The sequence below is a fragment of the Anas platyrhynchos genome, chromosome 13 (assembly GCF_047663525.1).
Source record: "Anas platyrhynchos isolate ZD024472 breed Pekin duck chromosome 13, IASCAAS_PekinDuck_T2T, whole genome shotgun sequence".
NCBI classification, from domain to species: domain Eukaryota; kingdom Metazoa; phylum Chordata; class Aves; order Anseriformes; family Anatidae; genus Anas; species Anas platyrhynchos.
This window is the reverse complement of record NC_092599.1, coordinates 17,775,654-17,797,935: the sequence shown is the minus strand read 5'-3', so window position 1 is coordinate 17,797,935 and position 22,282 is coordinate 17,775,654. Positions and strand designations below refer to the sequence as shown.

The 22,282-nt window shown below is 36.2% G+C and overlaps 1 protein-coding gene and 1 long non-coding RNA gene across 4 annotated transcripts in view; both read right to left on the bottom strand.

Moving 5' to 3' along the window:
• Positions 1 to 231: 231 nt before the first annotated feature.
• On the bottom strand, positions 232 to 3,741 carry LOC119718294 (uncharacterized). 2 transcript variants are annotated; one of them, XR_005269237.2, is made up of 4 exons: positions 3,552 to 3,741; positions 2,425 to 2,531; positions 1,538 to 1,621; positions 232 to 414 (listed from the first exon to the last, which is right to left on the bottom strand). It is a non-coding gene; the product is annotated as an uncharacterized lncRNA (long non-coding RNA). The 2 variants fall into 2 exon arrangements; XR_005269236.2 differs by lacking the exon at positions 232 to 414 and having other exon boundaries at positions 646 to 1,621.
• Positions 3,742 to 7,837: 4,096 nt separating this feature from the next.
• Positions 7,838 to 22,282, bottom strand: part of SYN2 (synapsin II) — a 180,668-nt gene continuing 166,223 nt past the window's right edge. For both annotated transcript variants that reach the window (XM_038186160.2, XM_038186159.2), the window contains 3 exons: positions 15,363 to 15,423; positions 11,322 to 11,613; positions 7,838 to 8,716 (listed from right to left, as the gene is read on the bottom strand). In XM_038186160.2, the coding sequence (XP_038042088.1) occupies positions 8,581 to 8,716; positions 11,322 to 11,613; positions 15,363 to 15,423 (489 nt within the window). In that variant the 3' untranslated portion in view covers positions 7,838 to 8,580. The remainder of the gene's footprint in view (positions 8,717 to 11,321; positions 11,614 to 15,362; positions 15,424 to 22,282) is intronic.

Sequence of the window (22,282 nt, the reverse complement as noted above, 5' to 3'; positions counted from 1 at the left end):
GACTTGTGTGCAGACAGTAGGAAGGATTGTAAGTTTTAGGTATAGTTCATATATATAGATAGGTCCAGCAGTCTTAGTTACTCCATTCTGCTACTATTCTGTCTTGTTAGTTTTCCTGAAGTTCTGAATTAGATGAGAACTGAAAATACCGGTGGGTCTTTTTTTAAACTTTTTAGTTACATATATTTATATATATTCCATATCCACTAGAAACGCAGACTTTCCAAATCAATATTACTGACCAATCAGTCCAGATAAATACTTAGTAAGGAAAATTATTTGCTTTGTTCAACAAGGTAGATATTTTTAATAACCAAATTAGAGTTTCAGGGGATGAAATATGATCTCTTATGGAACACTGCATAAAGAGAGTTCCTAGCACTTGAACCTCTTCAAAGTTTCACGTGTGACATCCTGTAAGTCAAAAAGAAATGTTGATTTGAAACACAAACCTCAAGGAAATACACTGTAATATCTGAAAGAGTGACTCTAAGGATGGTAAAGTCTCCTCTTTCTGGCTTTATCCTGAAGAACAAGGGCCCTAGTAGTTTTATGCAGCATATCTATTTCCCAGTATGCTTCTGCTGACTCTGGTAACATATGTATTTACGTCTTTCAGTCTAAAAAGTGATCCGGTCTATAATCTTTCGTGAACATAACCATACTTTATTCTCTATTTTTCAGAACAGATAAACGAATTCAGTCTTTTCATTCATTCTGATTTTACTATCTGCTATTAGCAAAGAGAACTCAGACCACTTAAGATAAGCCTCCAAATTTTTGTTTGTTTGTTTTTAACCTATTTTAGGCTTTTGCTGTAGTCAGAGAGATGTAAGCTATTAAATTCCTCCTAATGCCTCTTTGGAAGGTTCATTTATGATATCTGTAAGTCTGATGTTGTGAACACCCCCTCACACCCAAGCTCTCAATTATAAATGTATCCTGTGCTAACATCTAATACTATGTGGAATTGCCAAGTGGTCTCATATCCAAATACTTACTAGGCTGGGGACTGCTTAATCTCCGAGATCAGTGAGACTTATTCTGATGTGGCTATAGGCTCTAGACAGTTAAATTTGCAGAAATCCACTGAAGGCAGTTTGCTTTTCAGAAGTTGCTGAGGGCGTAATTTGGCTTTTTGCAGTTTGAGGGTGGGCTGTTTAACGTGAACAAGTTCCAGCTTGTTCAATTATAATTTAACAATGTATTTTCCCCATACTTTGTGTGTTCCTCCCAAGAGATGCTTGCATCTCCTTGATGCATGAAAGGATACCTGTATTTAATGTACATATTAAGTAAGTCTGTAAAGTAAATTCTCACATAATTTTACATTTAAAAGTACTATTTGAGGTGTGTATGTGTGTATATATATAATTGTTAGATGCATGTATAGAAATAAAACAGTCTTTGCTCTTCCCTTTTGTACCTCCTCAAGACATGTAATCTACAAAGCAGGAGAATTGCATGATAAAATGTGCCAGAGTGGAATGCATAATTATTCCAGAGGAGGGTAAGTCAGTTCAGAACTTGTACTAACATTCTTAAGGGCAGCAGGAGTCTTCTTGCCATGAAATTACATCAGCTCTGTATGGCTCAGAGTCAATGCACATGCTTTCCCTTTCTAGTAAAAAGAGAAAAAAAAAAAAAAAAAAAAGGTGTGAAAAATGCTAATGTCTTTAAAAATGTACTGTAGAACAAAGCTGAGTAAATGAATATATATTATAGAGTGGTGGTCACCTCTCAGTGAACTAGAATTTAAGGGTAGAAGAGATTGATACATTGTAATTTTAAAACAATCATTTCAGTTTTCAATAGATTAAGTCATGACTTGCAAACAGAAAAAAACATCTAAATAAGAAAAAGAATGCTTCCTTGATCCCAGTTCAGAGACATTCCCATAACAGGTGGGGCAGAGGCCTTTAAATTACAGGCCTCTTCCATATACCCAAATTTGTTACAATTCCATCAAGCAATGAGAAAAGACTTCTTTACAGTAAATAGCAGTGGATGTGGCTAGCAACACCCATTTTCAAGATTGCTAAAAGATAAATAGCTGGTTGGGATTCTGTAGTAAGTGTCTGAGGTGGACTCTGTTCTATATGGAAACACTACCAGTTTCCTAGGAGTCTTAAGATGAATCATACAGCACACATTGCTAATTAATATATTTAAATTGTCACCAAGACAAACAGCCAACTAATGCAGTTCAGCACTGATTTACAGTCTGATTTACTGTCATTTCTATGTAGCAATTAGGTCTGGTTCAGCTGGTGGATGGAGACAACTAATCTCCTTTTCCCCATGAGGAGACTGGAGGAAAGGAGAATTTCCTACTTTTTAAGCTATAATGCCTCACACTTACAAATGTTTGGTGGATCTACCATGCAGGACAGATCTTACATGGAGAGTAAACTGATACAGCACCTTGGCAGTAGAATTAATCTGTGGCCTGGTTCTATTGGCAGTCTCTTAAGTAGCACGCCACATTTCACACGAAGCCAGTGGAATATGTAGTCCCAAGCTCTGCATGACTGAAAAAACACATGGGGATAAACATGCCTAGAGATATATTCATTCTCAGAACACTATTATTATTGCAAAGAAAGAAAAATGTGCAAAACAGCAAAGATAATAGGAGTTTGGCTTGAACTATCCAGAACTATGAAGGACTCAGTGATAGCAAAAGTAGTTGGGATAGTAATCTACTCGTTAAAGGGCCTATCTGTAAGATTTGCATAATCATCAGTTTGAGACTCGTACATGGTATCCCCAGTCAGAGCACACTTATCAAGTGAGGTGTTAGTGTATGGCATTCTGCAAATACTTAGTGAAAGGATGCGTTCCCTTTTTGCTAAAGCTCCTCATAACTTTAAGGGGAGCGGCACATTATGTGAAGATGCGAGATGTTCCTATTTTATTACAGTGGGTAGGAATGAGATAAATATATTATTGCATTGATATCTCCTTCTGATTAACTGAGAAGCATTTGCCCAATAGCTCCAGTTCCCTCAAACAAAGCTTCAGGAGAGTTAGGTGGCAGAATTATGTGAAGTACCTGATGGATGAGGGAAAAATAGCATTAGCTTTTCCTTAGGAGTAGAACTACTGAAAGTCTGACTCCACAGACCATGTTTATTCTTTTGGTGATCATCTTCACTGTTATGAATTACAGGAAAATCAAAAACACACTTTAGGTTTTGCTACAGCCTCAGAAGGGAACATGGCATACTAATGAAGTACAGCTCTCATTAATTTTAGTTTCATGTGTCTAACGTACTGTCTAATGTTTCTTCATAACTTCAGTAATCCTGTAACTAATGGAAGAGATTTATCTGTATAATTTTAAGACCCTGTACTAGATTATCTCTGGAAAAAATGCTCATTACTCAAATATTTGTAACAGACTTTTGATAAGTAGCTCCCAAATTAGAAAATGGCTAGCTGCTTGCCTGTATGCACTACTGGTTTTGTTTGTTTTTTCTTGTCTCTCATCTGGATAGAAAAAAGTTCTTTTGTACTGCCTGTCCACATACTTTTAAAATCTACATTACCTTTTACCAGAGCTTCTCTCTTAGTTAAGAAAGTAAGTGAAGATCAGTCAGCTTTCCATCTTCTATTACTTTCTCCATCTGTCTTCACAGTGTTAGGAAGCATAGAGCAGCAGCAGAAGACGAAAACAATTCAAAGATTTGCCCTTAAAAATTCAGATACTCTACAGAGCTTATAAATCCTTATGGTAAATTTGGCTGATTGCAATTGTGAGAAGAACAGGCATATGTGAATGAAATAGGAATGGTTAGGAGGAAGAGTAAATGCTAACAAATACCACATGTGAGGAGTTAAGCTCCCAGTTAATCCTTTCTCAGTCTTGTCGATTGATCTTGCATTTTACTTATTTTCTGTTACCATCACTTGTACAAAGCAGAGATTTAGCCATAAAGCCAGGTATCTTCTCCCAGTACAGTGCATATCTTGTACTGGAAAACTTAGCTGTCATGTAACATAAAGTACATTATTTTTTAAATACCACATCCACCCTTGGATGTTTTGAGTATTGCCACTACTAACATAAGTCAAAACTCCAGTCCTAGTGAAAACAAAAACAAAAACAAACTAACAAACAAAAAAAAAAAAAGAAAAGAGAGAAAAAAAGAGAGAGAGAGAGAGACTTTTTTTTTTAATTGGATTTTTTTCTAACTCTTAGTAACATGATCTGCGGGAAAAAAAAATAAAAATGAAACAAACAAACACACAAACATGTCTTTTTTACTCCTGGCCTATCTTAAAGTTTAACAGGGGGAAAGTCTTTCTGTTGTTCTTCTTGTCTCATTTTAAGTTTAAAGAACTCACTTGATGCACTAGACATTATTTTATTTTTTTTTTGTTTTTCTTAATTTTATTTGCATTTGTTCTTAAATTAATTTTTGAGGTGCAAGAATGTAACTACAGATGTCCCAATCAATGCTTCACAAACGTTAATATAAACTATTATCTTGAGGTGCAACATGCTTCCTTAGAAAATGAGGAGGAATTAGAGGAAATGAGGAAAACGTGATTTTGCAAATTTGGTTGCTTATTTGCAGAACTGACCATGCATTTGGAAAACTAATTTTAGCTACCTATTTTGAAACATCTCACACAGGATTTTAAAATCATCTAGAAAGAAGAAAGAAAAAAAAAAGTTTGTTTAGAAATACATGTCTAATAAAAAGCATTTCCATATTGGAGACGTATTCTCACTCTGAACTTAATTTCATTTGTGCTGGCATTCGTGACAATTTAGATAATCTTTCTTAAACTCCTCTGAGTCATTCACTTCTAGTTATTTTTGGTATGGAAAGATAAACTCTATTAGTGATCAAATTTTTCAAATGATTACAGCACCGGCTTGCTAGATGGCTTTGTTTAGTCAGGGGAGAAGAAAGGCAGAGCTCAGTTAAGGTGGCTCTTACCCCACACCTGAATGATTACACAGCGTGAGATAGCTGAGTAGCCAGATTTAAGGGGAATCTCTGTCCCAAACACAGGCAAATAGTGCCATTTTAAATCAAACTATATATCCTGCCTGGCCTCCAAGTGCCATTTTAGAATAGCCCAGGTCTCCCACAAATCCTGTATCATATCTGTATCATATCCAGCCCCTGCGTGGCTATCTCGGTTACTAAAAAGGCGTCATGACTGGCAGTCTGAAAAGGCATTAGGTAGCTCTGTTGGATATATTCAGCATCTTACCCAACCTCACTGGAAGCTGTTGTTGATGGACAACTTGCTGGGATATTTATTTATAGTATTCAGCAAAATACTGGCAACAACCATGTCAACGCATAGACAATATACAATGACTTTTTCAGTTTTGTAAATAGCAGTTTCATTGTATGTGATCTGTTCATTGAGACAACATTGGCTCAGCGAAGTGACTTTGTTCTTGCAGAGGAGGAAGTATACAAAGTACACGCAATATTTACAAAGTACATTAGTACTATTTGACTATTTTTTATTGGAGAGTTAGTGGTGGTTTCAAACCTAGTTTAGTCTCTTCATCCATAATTACAATCTCTTGAAATCTGCTTCAATCCTTTGAATTGGCTGCAGGCCTAATGGTCAAAAAATGACTCCATCTCAATCTTAAGACTAAGCTTGATAAATATCTCTATAGAATTCATATTATATCGATTTGTAAGTGAAAGATGAATAAAAGGATGGAGTACTGTGCATACTGACCTATAGCATCATAATCTGTATCTCCATAGAAAAGGTGCATATGAAGTACAGACCTCGGGTACCTAGGCTAATGTTCAGAAAGCTGAACCACAGACACTCCGATTATTTCTGTGTAACCACTTATGCAAACCTAGATAGCATTGTATTGGATGACTGAGTATTTAGAGCTTGCACATGAATTTAAAGTACAATTTATTTAATGAAGTCAGACAAAATGGACAATAAATATTTGAATAGACTTTTCATAAAAATTCTTTTTCTGATGGGTATTTTGGAGATGTTCTATAGATTGCTTAAAAATGTCTTAACCATGAAACAGTGCATAAGAAACACAAGCATGCATCGGCTTGAATGTGACACGCTTTAGCACGCTTGGAGGTATAAAGAAGTTTTGGCATTGTGGAGAGGCAATGTGTTATGTACATTGTGTGGGAGGATACACCATGCAGATTTGATTGCATCATCTTGCTCTCTTTTTTCTTTTCTTTTATTTTCTTTTCTTTCTTTTTTTTGTTCCAGATGGTAAAACAAAGACTGTAGTGAAACCCGTTTTCTCCCAGGAAGAGGTGGGAGGGAATTTTATATGAGCAAGAAACTTTGCCTCAAGTCGAAATCTGGGGCCTGGACTAATGAACTACCCGTAATTCATATTGTACTAAATACTGCTGAAACTAGGCATGTACTAATCATGAACCATGCCAAACTATGCATAATTACTATGCCTTCTCTGTAGCAGTAATTAATTTGCGTTAGCAACTTTGATTAATCTTTCTAATCTAAAAGTAAAGTGCTTCTCAGACATGAAAGGCTATATAACTACTCAGGGTTGTTATTGCAGCCCAGTGAACGGTGTTTCAATGCAGTGGGGGGCAGGAAGGGGACAAAACTAAAAACAAATCCATTTGCTTGTATGAATTTATCAATTAATAGAAACTGCTAATAGTTCTGGTGTACTCTTTTGCCACAGAATTCATGGTCTAAACTATAGACTTGTGTACACGGTGCATTTTTTCCAGGGGGAAAAAAAAAAAAGAGAGAGAGAGAGAGAGAGAAAGAGTTGTCTTTAATTTTGTAAGGGGGCTTCTCTGAGGGCCGTTCCACAAATTTGGGGGTTATGTGCCAAACGCAGAGACTGATATTCCATCCTACAGAGAGCAGTGCTATGCATTTATAGTCTGTAATGTTGTGCTGCAGTCTTGACCCTAGATTCATTTTAGTCTTAACCTGGAGGAAAGCATTATTCTGGGCAACTGCAATATTGAGTCAGTCCTCGCTATCAATCCAAAAAGCATATCAGTTGTGTTGCCTGTGATTTAGACATGCCTGCTTTTCAGGAAATATATATGCTAAGATCATCAACTTAGACCATGTTGACAGAGAGTTATCAGATACTAATGTACGAACTTAATTCTGACATCACTGGAGGTGAAACTTTCCATGCTTCATTGCCAACCTCTTGGCCTAAGCCAGACTCTTCATCCAAAGGAATCCAAAACTGCTGAAAGGACGTATGCCTTCAAAGGGTTATTGTGATTTACCTATACTTCATAAGCTAACACTTGTGTATGTGTTAGTACAGAAAGTACAATGTCTGAGACAACTAGATGACTTTCTACAAACCCACTACAAATTCCATAGGGTTTAAATGTAAACTTGTGCTGCTTGCTTTCTCCCTTGAATATGCTAATAGAGCACTTATTTTCTCTTGTTTCTCCTGCTAGCACTCTTTCCTAGCAAGGAATACTGCTGCATATAATTCATGATAGGCAGAATGGCATGGTTTTCATTTGAAAAGGGATAGTCTAGAGATTACTAATCAACTTCACTTTCATTTAGATAATAAAAAATATATGCTGCTATTACCCCAAAGTCTGAGATCAATTCTGTTTTCACAAGTTATTTATAAAATACATGACTTATTAGAAAATATAAATGTGTTTCCTAAAAGGTATATTTTTTATGCCCATCTAAAAGGGAATTATTTCTGATAGTCTATTTTCTCCAGTTGTGTCTTATGTCCAATGTTTTATAATCACAAAGGTACCCTTCTGATATCAGTTAAAATAAACAATACATACTGGTGTTGAAACAAGCTTTGTCAAAGACATTTTTTAAATCAGGCTGGGACTTTACATTTATTAGAAGGTGTTCACAAAAATAAGGGTAACATCATGCATATTCTTTGCAACTAAAACCAGTTATGGTTACAATTTGGAAATAAATTTAAATAGACACAGAGATACAGTAGTACATATATACTCTACTTAGGACATTAATTTGTGTACTGATAACTGTCAGCAATACATCAGAAGTCTACAATCAGCTGATGGAAAGATTGTATAAGGAAGAAGAAACTGCTTCACCTTCTCACACTATTTATGCAGCTTGACAAGAACGTCAGTGTGAATTGCCTCCTAAATTTGAGAGGCAAGAACAAACCAAGACTATACTCCTGCAGTACAAAACATTTACGCACAAAATACACATGCATTGCAATGCATTGGAAATGGGTAAAGTAAGAAGAAACCCATAACTCAATGCTTTATTAACACAGTTCTACAAAGGAGTCTCAAATAGGATTATATAGTTCAGTCACAGTAAGGCCACAATATTACAATGGATAAGGACCACAGAATTTGGCATTCTGTGTTAGTAATAGAACTCTTCTTTCTTTACCTCTATACATGTTCCTGAATGGAATCTCAACAAAGTCCTTCTTCTGGTTTTGTGTAAGTTTAACATATTGCTTAATACAACAGTTAGCACAGGAGATAAGGATACTGTCACAGGGAAAACAAAACCTATGTAACATTCACGGAGTTTTTAGACTATATGCTATGTGCATTTAGATGAAGCAGGCTAATCAGAAAAAAGACTAGCAAAAGATTTCCTCAAGTTTCGAATGGTTTCAGCTTTTGCTTCGTCTTCATTCACAGATGATCGGAAGAAGGACGATTCTGTGAAACTGAAGGCATTTGTCAAAGACTGCGACTTGCTGCAAGACAAAAATGTAACAAGTTTTGTATGGTCGTATTGTCTATCAACTTCCATCCACAAATAATGCATATAAATTATGAGAAAAGGAAAAATGTCCATGAGATGTAGACAGTTTCCATGTGAACAAAATGGATATTCAATAAAGTTAGACGTAGCATACAGAGCTGCTGCAATACAGCATGTTCTTTCTGTAGTTTGATTTGCAAAGTAGGATAATCTTTTTGTTAGAAGATAAACTGCCTTTCTACAGATCTGAAACAGGTCTAGTAAATTGGATGAAAGAAATCAGAACTTAAGGAAAAACTGGGCCTGTCTTAATCCAAATCACTACCCAACACAGGATGACGAATAATTGTGTTCCTGAAGTCTGCAAAAAAATATATGCATACAGAAAAATCAGGTATATCAACAAGAGTTTGAAGAATGAATCCTAAAGTTGTAATGTACTCCACTGCTGTGTTAGATATATTTCATCCTCAGAAATATAATGACACTATTCCTATTTCAAAAAATTCCCCAAATTGGGTATCATTTTGCTTGCCTGTAAGCATTTAGTCTAGTAATCCTATTCTGTTTTTAGTGCTATTATGTAATCATGGTTTAAGTCTCTGTAAGCATGAATAAAGTAATGTACAAGAAGGGAAATGTCTGAAGTTTAAAACTAACTCAGGTAAAATAACATTTAAAAGGTAGGCTTGAATTTAAATAGAAAACATTAATGAGTTATAATCTTTTTATGAAGACATCCATGCATTAGTAAAACTAGTTAACTGATTTCATTTTTATCTCAGTACAATAATAGGATTTCAGTTTTGGCTACAGTAAAACTGAAACACTTTCCTTATTCAGGTTGTTTTATACTATCCATGGCTTGCAACTTCTCTGCCTCTGAACTAATAATGTACAGCAAACAGTGCTACAGGCGTTTTAGGTTTTTCATAAATTATAGTTGTGTTAATGAGAATAGACTGATAAATGTTTGTTTGTACTCACTGAAAGAGGGAGGGTGGGAAGCAGCACTTGACTTGATTAGTAACACAATAAGTAGCCTAATTAAATATTTATTCACAGATTAATAACATGTACATACAGGTTAGGCAACAGCATGTGGGTGAATACAAAGCATGCACATGCAAATAGAGTTAATCCTACAGGCAGGAGATTTGAGTCTTGGTGTGGACCTAAAACTGCTTCTTGAAAGTTAGAAAAACTCCTCTTAATATGGCTAGCAGTTTAAAATCTGTATTTTTTGTTTGTTTGTTTGTTTTTTGTTTGTTTTTATTTTTGTTTTAGAGACTATTCCACTCAAGGAAGAGAAAAATGAATCTCCATTTGAAGAATTGACTTAAGGAAAGGGAGAAAGATGGGAAAGTATATACAGTACAGTTTTTCCATACCTGTTTTTCACCATTTTTCTTAAATGTCAGAAATGCACACATTAAGTTTTAAAGTAGTTTATAGTCTTCCATCTAGCTTAAGAAAATTGACTTCCCTATTCTGTAGGTATACTTAAGCAGTGGATGAATTAATCCAAGTTTACTGATTATAAAACTAAAAAAACCATTATCCTAGGAAAGCAAGGAAAATCTTTCCTTCATTAGCAACTATATTTGACCTTTTTTGACTATTGTTATCTTTGCATCTTGTCACCTAACAAGTCTGTTCCCCTGACTTGTACTCAGGCAAGGACTCGGAATTGGTTCACACTAGCATTAGCAAATCAGCGGATGGAAAAGGGGGATCTGAGTTACTGGATAAAATGACAACTACATGCAAGTATTTTTACTTATCAAAATAAGTAGAATGCATCTTCGACTTCATTGGAAGTAGTGTGTATCAGGATCACTATGCTGAAAACCAGCAAATCATTGCTAACACCTTCTCCGGGTTTTCTGCTTACTGGGTTAAAGCTGCGAGGGGATATGTAGCTACACATCCTTCTCACATTCTGTGCTGCTGCATGCAGCTGCCCAGATAGAGCACTGCCGGTGCGCTGTGCCCAGCAGAACCTTCCAGCAGTGAGGTAACGGCAGGCAGCTGTCTGTGCGAGTCCTGCCTCTCCTTCGGAGAGGGCCTGCTTGAGTTACTTGTGCCGTACAGTCAGTGGCAATGTATAACCATGACCAGAGTGTGACTGTAAGAAGCACGGCTTGGCAGCGTGTTCATTTGCATTGTTTCTGAGATAGGCCTTTTGAAACTGGAATCTGTTCCTTGAGTGACTGCGAGGTTAAAAGTTGAAACAGATAAGACTTCCTCTTTTCTGTGCAAGCTTACAGCACACCCAGATCATGAGTCAGTGACATAAAAAGAAAAAAAAAAAAAAAAAAAAAAAGAGTAAGATGAAGAGTTTTTACATCAGACCTAGCTGCTAGAAATTGCACAACAAATATATGAAATTTTGTGTAGCACAGGATATAACTACTGCTATTCTCTTCCTAATGGTAAACAGATAATAAGCTTTCTGAAACTTTTTAGTATCATTCTAGACTTGGGAACATATGTATATCCTTTCATGAATGTTAGACCATCTCCCAAGTTACAGCTGCAATGACAAATCCAAGCATATCATGAGGAGACAAGAAAACTGATAAAGCAAATCTTACTTAAGTTGGGGATGAGACTGAGGCTTCTGTTGTGGCGCAGGCTGTGGCTGTGGTGCAGGCTGTGGCTGTGGCGCGGGCTGTGGCTGTGGCGCAGGCTGTGGCTCTGCTTCCTTTGCTAATCGGGTGCTGGAGGGACCTTGAGCCTGGGCACGCGGTTGCTGGGTTGTAGGTCCAGGCGGACGCTGTGGCTGAGAAGCTGAGGGCTTTGCTGCCTGCCCAGGGGGGTACATGCGCTGTGGCTGCAATGGCTCCTGGCTTTGTGATTGCATTCCTTGGGGTTGCACTGGGCCCCCTAGGTTCAGTACAAGAAAAACTTCATAATGTTATAGTATCAAAGAGCTCTTACTAGATTCATATCCAACACTTTAAAATAATCCTCAAATGTGATTAATTTTACTTTTGAGGCAAAATTCTACCGATGTGGACTGCAGCTTAATGTAGTCAATACTACTAATCACAGTTGGTACATTAGTAACTTGCTTGGAGCCATCTGATTCATCCATAAAAATGCTAAACCCCAAATTTATCCCAGCAGTAACTCCACTGACTTCAAATTAGATTAGTGGAGTTACACCTGGTATAATTTTGGCCCAGCTAAAGGAGAGGCTGTGAGAGAACTGAATATATCAAAAATATCTAATTCAGCAATACAGCTACTATTTTCTGTGTAGTTATTACAATTTTGCTCCCCCAAAGTTTAGAAGTTATTTTTGTAATATTCCTCTTAGATTCATTCTTATAGCAACAGAACAACTTTATATTGAAAATTTTCTGGCTAATTTAAAGTCTTTTGATAACTAATCTAACATCTTGGTGAAATACATCAAGAACATTACAAGAAACAAAAGAAAATCATTATTAACTCTTTACCAAGGAGATCTTCCCACTGTGAAGGAATGACAGTGAAAAAATATGGTAGCAAGTGTGTAACTACCATGTGCAGTAGAGACTTGATTGTGAAATCCATGGCTGAAAGATGCTACATCATCACCGAGGTTTTTTTTTTTTCCTCTTTCTGACTGAAATAGTGCTGCATCAGATATCAGTGGCCATGCTGCTTTTATCTCACATCAGATGTCCGAATGTGGTTTCCTTGGATGATATTTGTTAAAACAATCTTTATTCTTCCATGTGACAAAGCACACAGGACATCTGAGTTAAGCTGATGAAGGGACATGATGAAATTCTGAGAGATTTGTTTGTATAATGCTTCAGTAAGGAAATGAGCTTTGCTGAACAGCAAATATTATACAAGACAACTGATCTAGATGTTCTGAATATTTGGGAATTTTTAGTCTTACACAGATATTCAATGCTAGTAAAAGACTTGTGTGGGTCTCTAAAAGAAAATGTTCATATCTGGAAATACGGTTGCAATATATATATTTTTTAATTGTTATTATAGATACTTTTCCACTTACTATAGGAGATTCCAGCGTATGTGTCTGAGAACAGCACGTACTAATTCTTCAAGAAGTTTTAATACAGTTGTAGCAGTGTGTTGTGGTGCAGAAAGATAAATAGCACGTACTGTATGTTAAGGAATGTGCCTTCATCGTTTATTAATTTTAACCACTTTTGTAGGAAATATTTGAAGGTGATAACATGGTCTTGCAACATCTTAATAAGGATCATTTGCTTATTAGTCTCCCTTCACTCAATACTGAAAAACAGAAAGGCTTCTTTTCCCCCACTTGTATATACAGGCTTGAATGCCAGAAACTTTACACTGAAGACAGATATAACTTTCTTTTATTGCACATTAAGCTGTACAAGATATTTCACATAAAAGATATACTGCTGTCACACTTCCAGCATTTGCTCACTTTCTTGCAGCTGGGTTGTACAAAAGGCAACAATCATGAAAGAAACTTTTACCAAAAATAACTCAACAAAACTGAACATTAAGCCTACACTGTAAAACATCTGTTCCCTGTTACCCACAATATTGCACCTAAGCATGCTTACATGCAGAGAGACATTTTGGCTTGCTTCTTGTCTGTGGTATGTAGCAATAATGTGTGCCCTTGTAAATCCTTTACAGTCAACAAGCTGAAATCCTGTCTGAAACACCCATCTTTTCTTTGCACACACAGCTCACAAATGTCGTGTGAAAAGCACTTGTGAATACTTGTACTACTACATGCAAAAAATACCAACTGCTTTAAATAAAATCAATCATCAGATTCATTTCTTCACCCCAGGGCAGTATTGTTTATTCACTTTTATGGTATCTGGAGGTAAGGATTTGTGAACCTGATTCTAAGTGGTACTTCCTTAATACAGAACAAAATATCCAATGCCATCATTGGAATGATTACTGACCCAGACAAATGCTGATCACTGAAGCAAAATATTCATGTAAGTTACTGATAGGTAGTAAACAGTAGCACTTACCACAAACATTTAAATAGCTAATAATGCATACCTTAATTCTCATCTTACCAGCCAGCATGTACAAAGAAAAGAAATGCTAAGAACGATGATTCTCACTGATAATTTTTTTTTCCAATGTTTGTAGGGAAAACAGAAGTAGAACATAAAGCTGTTTTCCCTTTAAACAAAACTGTTTGCACTAAACTAATGGCCACTACTCATCTTTGTACATATTCTAAATTCAAATTATAGTTTTGTGGCTCACTCGCGACTAAGTTTTATGGTATGCTAGCATTGTGTAGCTTGTGACTGTAGGCTAGATTTCTCACAACAGATTAACTGCCCACCTGTACATTTCTTGTAATATTACACTATAAACTGCTTATGCAAAAATCATAAATAATCTTCCTATAGAAAATACAGCAGTTGTCAGGCATCTCAAGTCTTTTTGCACATTTGATTTTAAGCAATTGTTATAAACCCTATTTAAGTGGATAATGCTGGGACTGAATTTTTTTTATAGCTATCTTGATATTTCTAGGTTTAAAATCATAGACCTGAGTTAGTAAAGAAAACCACCAACATTGCATTCCAATCAAAGGGCAAGATCTCTAGATGGTTAAAGGTACCTTGGTCTACCATCTCTCAACATCTCAGTATTTGGAAAAAAAATGAGCTCTTACAGGAAGTTTAACAGTCCTTGAGGTACTTCTCACCAAATAACCTGGGCTTTAACTCTTAGGTGAGTATAAGATTTTGAAAGTATTTGCATTACTGTTTTATTTAAAAATCTCCATAGATACTACTAATTCGGAATGACAACAAAAGGAACTACTTCATTGAAATAAGATACATTAAATACTCACACTTTCACTGAGATATTGCACATAGGTGGCCCATTTACATAGCTTTATAGCTAATAATTTAATGCAGAAATACTAAAAATATGAATACCAGTATGTAAAATAGAAGATATTTTAAATATTCCTTGGGAAGAACTGTATCATACTTATCGAGTCTCTGAAATATTAGACTTCCACTCGCTTATAAGTAAAACTTAAATGTTAACAAACTTTATAAAATTATAAATAGAAAGCCTCACCAGCAAATTCTAATCTAGACTTTAAAAAATATATCTGGATCACCTATCTAATACTCATGCACGCACACACACAAAAAAATAAAGGCGATGAGTATACTGTGCACACACTCACAGAGTAAGCAAAAGTATTTATATTTGAACCTCGGTGGTATTTTACTGAACGATATATAATACTCAAAAAATACTGTCTAACCATCCATACAGTTGCACTGGGCTCTAAAGAGGCACATTCTTTGTACACTGTTGACAACAGCCCTGAAATCACAAATTTTACAGAGAAAAGTAGGTAAGCATTACACGCACAGACATGAACAAGTAAACAACCAGACGGTATAGTTGACACTGCATAGAAAAAACACAGTCCAGGTCAGCATTGAACAATGTAAAATTGAACAAAACTGGTATGTTTGCTTTTAAGATTGTGTTTTTGTTTCCCTTTTTTTTTTTTTTTTTAAATAATTTTTGTTTTAACCCTTGCTTTTTAGTCTCAATTATCTAAGTAGCCTGGACTTGTTTTGGTCCTACTGCAACGCCATTACAGTCGAGAATGTACTGTAAACAACCTTGAGGTGGTGGTCGCTGAGGTGGGATTTTGTTTGGCTCTGGCTCCTTTAGTGATCCACTCTGGAAAATATATTTGAAAACAGAAGAGAAAAAAATTAGAGTAGCTTAGTTCCAATTTTCCACTAATTTGTCCTTATTTTCATTAGAAATCTCTTTAATGTTTGGGGGCTGAACATCTAATTTTAATTTATTCCAGATAACATTTTCTAATTTAGTTGCTGCCTGCCATGACATATGAATCTTGGACTAATTCAAAGCTGAGTTCTGAAAAAAAAATAAAAATGTTTTCCCTTTGCAGCATGTGATCATGATGTAAGGAGTGCCTTCTCAAATCTTACTGCTATTTGTGTATGGTCTTTCTCCTTCAGTTCCTAGCACCTTGAAACACTTTTTTGTATCTCATTAATTCTGCTTTCTTTTTTAGGATAGACTGAATAGAAAGGGGACTTCAACAGATATATTTGTGTAATTCAAGAAATAATGTATTTTTAATTACATTTGTTTCTGGAAGTGGTAGCACAGCAGTGCTAGTTTCACTTTGATTCTCCAGCTGTAAATGGGAAGAAAGATGGACTACTCTAGGTTAGCTGTTTCACTAAGCAAAATTAAAGAAGGAAGCAAAAACCACAGACAAATAATGAAAATAATTAAAATTACTTCATGCTACTCCATCTGACATCTTATTAGAAACACATGTAATACTTAACTTTTCAAAACAGGAGATTTATTTGGCAGTATCTTTTTCAAATGTATACTTGTCCAGAGGAAAAGATGGGCCTGAACCAAAACCTTGGAGCAGAACACCCTCTGGGAACATTAGGATTTGAATCCAAGCTTTGTCTTGGGCCCATCTCTAATATTTTTTAAAAAATGAAACATGTTAAATCATTGGATGTAATAGCTTAGATTTTTTTTTTTTTTTTTTTTTTTTTTAAGGATGCAGAGATTAAATTGCCATCTGTTGAGGGAAAAACCCAGAATGTATTAAATAATAAATGCAAAATTAATTAAGCATGTTTTTTTTGTTTTTGTAAAACTTACTGTTTTTTGATTTTTCTAATAGATTTGTATTTGATCTCAGAACCATAGAAATAAATCTTACTCATAGTGATGCAAATTTCAGCACAGCAATCTAGAAATTATACTTTCTAAATGTTACAAGACAACAACACTCTATTGTATGCAGCTGTTCCAAATTGCTTCGTCTGTTTAGATACATAAATAAAAGGAAATAGGACACGTCCAAAACTCTAATTATTCAGAGTTACCAACCTTTACAAGGCCAAATGAAGGGTAAAAATCATATGTATAAAATGAATGAGGCGAAATCTGATTCTCATATTAACTGATCCAGTTACATAGCTCTTGGTAACCATCAATGTAAGGATGAGGATATGTAAAAAGAGAATTTCATAAGGAAAGACACTGCCAGCAGATAATATGAAATGTTTTAGTGTGGGGTAAAGTCTTCTTTGTTTTGTTTATCTCCTTTCTCTAAATTTCTGAACCATGTATAAAAGTTCACTTTTTATCCAATGCATTTTTCATGACACCTTAAGTATTTGCAATACCTGCTCTGTATGATGCACTGGAGCTCATTTAAACAATACATACACACACCAGTAACTCCCTGGACACTGGGGAAATTAGCACAGAGAGTGGAAACCTTGAAAAGCTGCCCTAGAGGAGCTAACTCCTTTCATATTCTAGTACTATTGTTCAGATGCACCTGGCACCTTCCCCTATATACCTTAGGGCATTTGGGTGTTCTCTATCACAGACAGCTTCTGTTTCCTTTGGTGTTGAAGTATGACACATGGAGTGTGCCCTTAAAGTGAAAATGTGAGTACTGGGGCTTAAGGACTTCCAGAAGGAGTCTTCTGGAGGACTGAACTGATCATGTGACTTTTGTTAGAAAGCACATATAGTATTTTACAAAGAACATTATTACTATTACCATGTGATAGATTTCCTAGCCTTACAGAGGTCCATAAAACAATCTGAATAGTTCTGTGCAGTGGCAGACATAAACTAGGGAGGATATGAATGTGGCTATTTTTCTACTAAAACAAAAATAAAAGATTATATAGGTAAAACTCATATTTTATTTAGAAACTAAGAACAAAGGCTGGTGATTAAAACTCACACCTACTTGAATATTAAAACAACATCTGTAGGGCCCCTGTCTCCTCTGTGCCTTGAGGCTGAAGCAAGTCTACTATTTGTTCTTGCACCAGAATGGTCTCAGCTTTTATCACACACACCACTTAACTGACTTGACAACATCAGTATTTATGCAATCTGCATATCTCTCCATCTTACCATGAAATTATTTTATCCTAAATTAGGCTTTCAATAAACCTTACAGAAGCTTGCTAATCCTTACCTCAACTGTTCTGAAAGCTCAGAGCTTTTGTGCATTTTCTGTTGAAGATGTATTTCCCCCACTCTAGTCATTGACTGCAGCTGTCCTGATCTTACCACCCACACATCCTTTTTTCACCAGATATCACCTGGTGCTTCCAGGAACCTCACCCACACTCCAGGCCAATCACATGGGTATATTACTTTTGCTAATTAGCCAACCCACCCAGGCTGACCCAAAAAGACTAATTAGCATTACATTCCTAATTGAGAAATCTTACTCATGGTTTTTCAATGGTCTGTAGTAATCCAGTCCTTTTCAAGAGTGTTTTTTTTTTCTTTTTTTTTTTTTCTCCAGACAGTCAGAAACCTTGATACTTGATATTAAATACAAGCTTTGAACCAGAGTCTTGTTTGCTGTCCTGAGCCAAGGCCTTTAATAAAATCCAGACTTCTTCTAAAACACCAGTTGTTGGCAAATTGACTACAGTGTTACTTCTCACCTCTCCAAGGTGGTGTGCCAATGTAATTGTAAGAGCTGCTAACTCCTCATAGGCAACACAATCTCTCTGAACACAGATGCTGGACTAGACCTGTCCTGCAGATGTTTTCACCCCTTCTGTTTTTTTTTTTTTTTTTTTTCCTTTGTTGCCCAGCCTAGTTGCTCACCCTCCTACCAGTTTCTTTTAGTACAAACATGTTTTCCTGCACTGCAGTTCTGATCTACAAACTTGCTTACTGCTTAATTCAAACCTTACAGGAATCAAGGATTAGAATGCAGAATATGTCATGGAAGATAGCCCTGGACAGATTATTATTTGGATGCTCAGGGCTTAGTAGTTACTAGTACAGTATGGTACAGTAATTCATAGTACAGAAACTAAACTACAGTTTTCAGTATGATTTAGGACTACCTAAGTGAGGTGTGGTAACTGCTGGGGCAAGGAGCCGTTTTGGTTTTCATTTTATGGAGTACAGCTTTCACATCACATCCAAATTCCCCCAAAAAAAGACAGGATTGCTGTTGTTGATAGTAACATTATCTAGAGCTGCTTATAGAATCTCTCCTCTTCAAAGAGGATTTACTGTTTACATAGCTATTACAAAAAATACAGCTTTATTTGTGGAAGCCTCTAAGCCACATGAATACTACAAATACGCTGTAGTGATTTCTCAGCTCTGCGTATAACAATGCTTTGGTTGTATAGTGGTGTTTAGAATATTGGCTAAATTAATTATAGCCAAAGCAGAAACCCAGCTACTTATCTAGAAGATAAGTGTCTGTAGGTGTCTCTGTAGCACTTCCTTCCTTTCAACATTCACCTGAAATAGTGTCCTTAGAATTTTTGGGAGTAGAACTGCAGAAAAAGACTGTTTTTCCAAGTGTGATGTATTAAAGTTTGATCAGTGGTACTACTTCTTTTTCTGTCTTTTATATTTATATAAATGCAGATTGGATTCATATATATTTGAATTTCGAATAATCTGAAAAATGCTGAAATGGGTGGGAGCAAAAGCAGCAACTTGTCAGGGAAATAGCCCTTGGGCATGAGAGATGCTAAACTGAGTCCCAGCAAAAATTGATGTTGATTTGGCTGAGTTTGAAGATTTTGTGAATTATAGTTGGAGCATATATAGTTGTTTTTGGGTTTCATTTGGTTTTCTTTATAATGTAATACTAGAAGCTTTTCTAAGATATTTCAATATTTGAAGGGAAAGCCATATTGTTCAGGTCAGGAAATAGAGGGGTCAATTGAGAATTGCCAAAATGGAGGCTGAGTTTGATCTTATATAGGAAACAAGAATAAAAGTAAAACAAAGCAGGAGTACTAAGAAGAAGCATAACTGCAAAGCAGAGAGGTAATTTAGATCCTTTAAGCAGGCTGTCAACAGTAAATGAATGCTTGAAAAGTGACAGAGATCTAGACACTCTGTCCTCACAAGAGAGGAACATTACGCCTGTTCAAGGGGATGAATGTAAACTTACCAGATGAAGGAAGAGTCCATACCCACAAAATTTGGAAAATTGTGTCTTGCTTAGTTTAGCAAAATAGAGGCTCGAAGGCAGTATGGTTGCTTTTTGCGAATATGTTGTAGTGGTAAAGAAGTGGAAACAAGCTCAACTAAAGCATTATGTGAACCAATAAAAATGGGCAGGAAATAAGCACATAGTGTGTTACTTAGCAAAGCAAGGAGATGTTGAAGTGACATTATGATGTGGAGAATCCAAAAATAAGAAACTCCTTAGTGCCTAACCGTTCACTGTTTCATACCTTCAGTGTGCAGTGAGCATGGCAGGGATTCTCACCAGTTGCTGGTACAGACCTCATCCTGTACAGGGCGAATCTGGCATAGGTGACTTATAAATGCTTCCTTGTGTTGCTAGTGGTGCTGAACAGGACTACAAAGTTTTTGCTATTTATTCCCTGTGGAATGAGATGGGCAGTGAAACAGGCCTACTTACAGTGATGATGGAGAGATGCCCTAAGGCTCACCTTAAAAAGAAGCCACTTTCACGTTGTCTAGTACAAAGTGGCCGGCTATAGGAGAGTTGGCTCCTGCTTTGTACATTTTTTTGGGGTATCAGTGTCCAGTGTTGCCCTTCTCCACTAAGGAACTCTATATGGAAAATATACTCAGCAAAACTGATGCCAGCCTAGAATTTCTTCATGTTGAAGCTGTGATAAAGAATTAAAAAGTTTAGACCAGCTTTTATTGTTGCTCAACCAGCTTTCCAAACTACCTATGCAAAACCTGTAAAATCTTCCTCTGAATGGAACGGGAAATGACTGCTAAGAGGAGAAAACAAGCTATACAGCTTAATTTTACTTGGGTTAATATTTACAATATGCAAAAAAAATATACAATATACAAAAAAAAAAAAAAAAAAAAAAAAAAAAGAGTTTCTGAAGAAGTAGCAACACTTGTAGAAGCTAAGTGGTCCCCTCCCAGAAACAGTCAGTATTTCTAATGGACAAGGATGCAATCTGATATTATTGCAACTCTTGCTTAATGAAGCCAGATTTCAACTTCTGTTTTTGAAAAGGGAACACTGAAAGTATGCAGTTGCACAGCAGCTTTCAGGCAGTTCTTCCCAGTAGAAAAATTGCTCCCCACAGACAAGGTAGGAATGTGGGCTATGTGATAGGAGAGAGCTCCCCCTGTGTGCTAAAGCAGCTGAGACTGAAATGTGTGTGTGCACGTTTGTACCAGAGAAAGAGATAGATGGCCAGGCAAATGAAAGAGGTACAACATATTTTGAAGACTGTCCAGTTACAGGAAAGTTAAACTTCCTTTCTCAGTGTACATAGACACCTCTGGATACATAGAGGGTAAAGTACTGCTCGGGGCTTGATAGTGTCAAAATGCTATGTTGTTTTTTGAAATGGTAAGGAAGGTTTTGACCCTGGAACCCAGAGATTTTGACCTTGTTTGATGCTATGCTGTATCTGCTCCTCCAGTCTTTAAACAAAACCAAAAACAGATTTTTTATTATTATTATTATTTTTTTTTTTTTTTTTTTTTTTGTGACAAGTGATCCTTTCATGAACAGGAAGAGGTTAAGATCTGCAGAACTTCATCTGGAGATCCAACAATCCATCATTGCTGGATCAATTTAGAACTAAAGTTTGTGCTTCAAAACAGAGTAGGAAAAAAGATGGAGCTATCTCAGGGCCAGTGTTATAAACCATGGTATATTTTAATATGATTGTATCTATGTTACAGAATAGTGGAACAGGAGGTGGTTTGGGAAAGAAGTAGTCACAGAGTTAAACACTTGAGCTCTACCACAACTAAAAGCAAAGTTCAGAATCTGAACAGAACATAAGACTTGTCTGTCAGCGGTTGCATGTGCTTCTTTCCTTGCTTCTCTTGGTACAGCACAAGTACAGAGCCACAAAGATGAAGCATCAGTAGTGGTTGGTCTGAACTCTGAAAACCTTCCTGAGTCTCTGCTAGGAGCAGGGAGACACTGGGGAATGATCTATGGGCAGCTGAGGACAAACTTGCTCTACTGGCAACTATCCAGATGGAGCACTGATCGGACACTAGATTAGTGACTGAAGTGGTGAGGGGAAAAGGAGGATGCTTATGTTTTCCTATGGACAAGTCAAGAATATTTGAAAATGAGCTGCTCTGTTTTGGATTTTGCCACGATTTCTCTTTGTGCTTATCCTTGTTTAAAAATCACAGTGCTTACTTAGCACATGGTCCTTATTCAAAATAAACTGTGGTGATGACTGCTGGGGAGATGGACAAAATCCTTGAAAGTTAAACACAGAGTAAAGCCAAATGGCTTTGCTTAACAGGTTATGATTTAAAGGTCAGAGAAATCAAATAAAAAAAGTCAAGTGGAGACAGAGAATGATAACAAAAAAGGCAAACACCCACCACAGTGGGGAAAAGAAAGGAGGCCAAGGAAAACCTCCTCCCCAAAAAAGGTATTTCTATCACGTTCAGGTTAGATAAAAAAAAAAAAAAAATCAGATAGTAAAAATAGATGAACAATATGGAAAAATAAAAAATCAAAAGGATTTTATATGATAGTAATTAT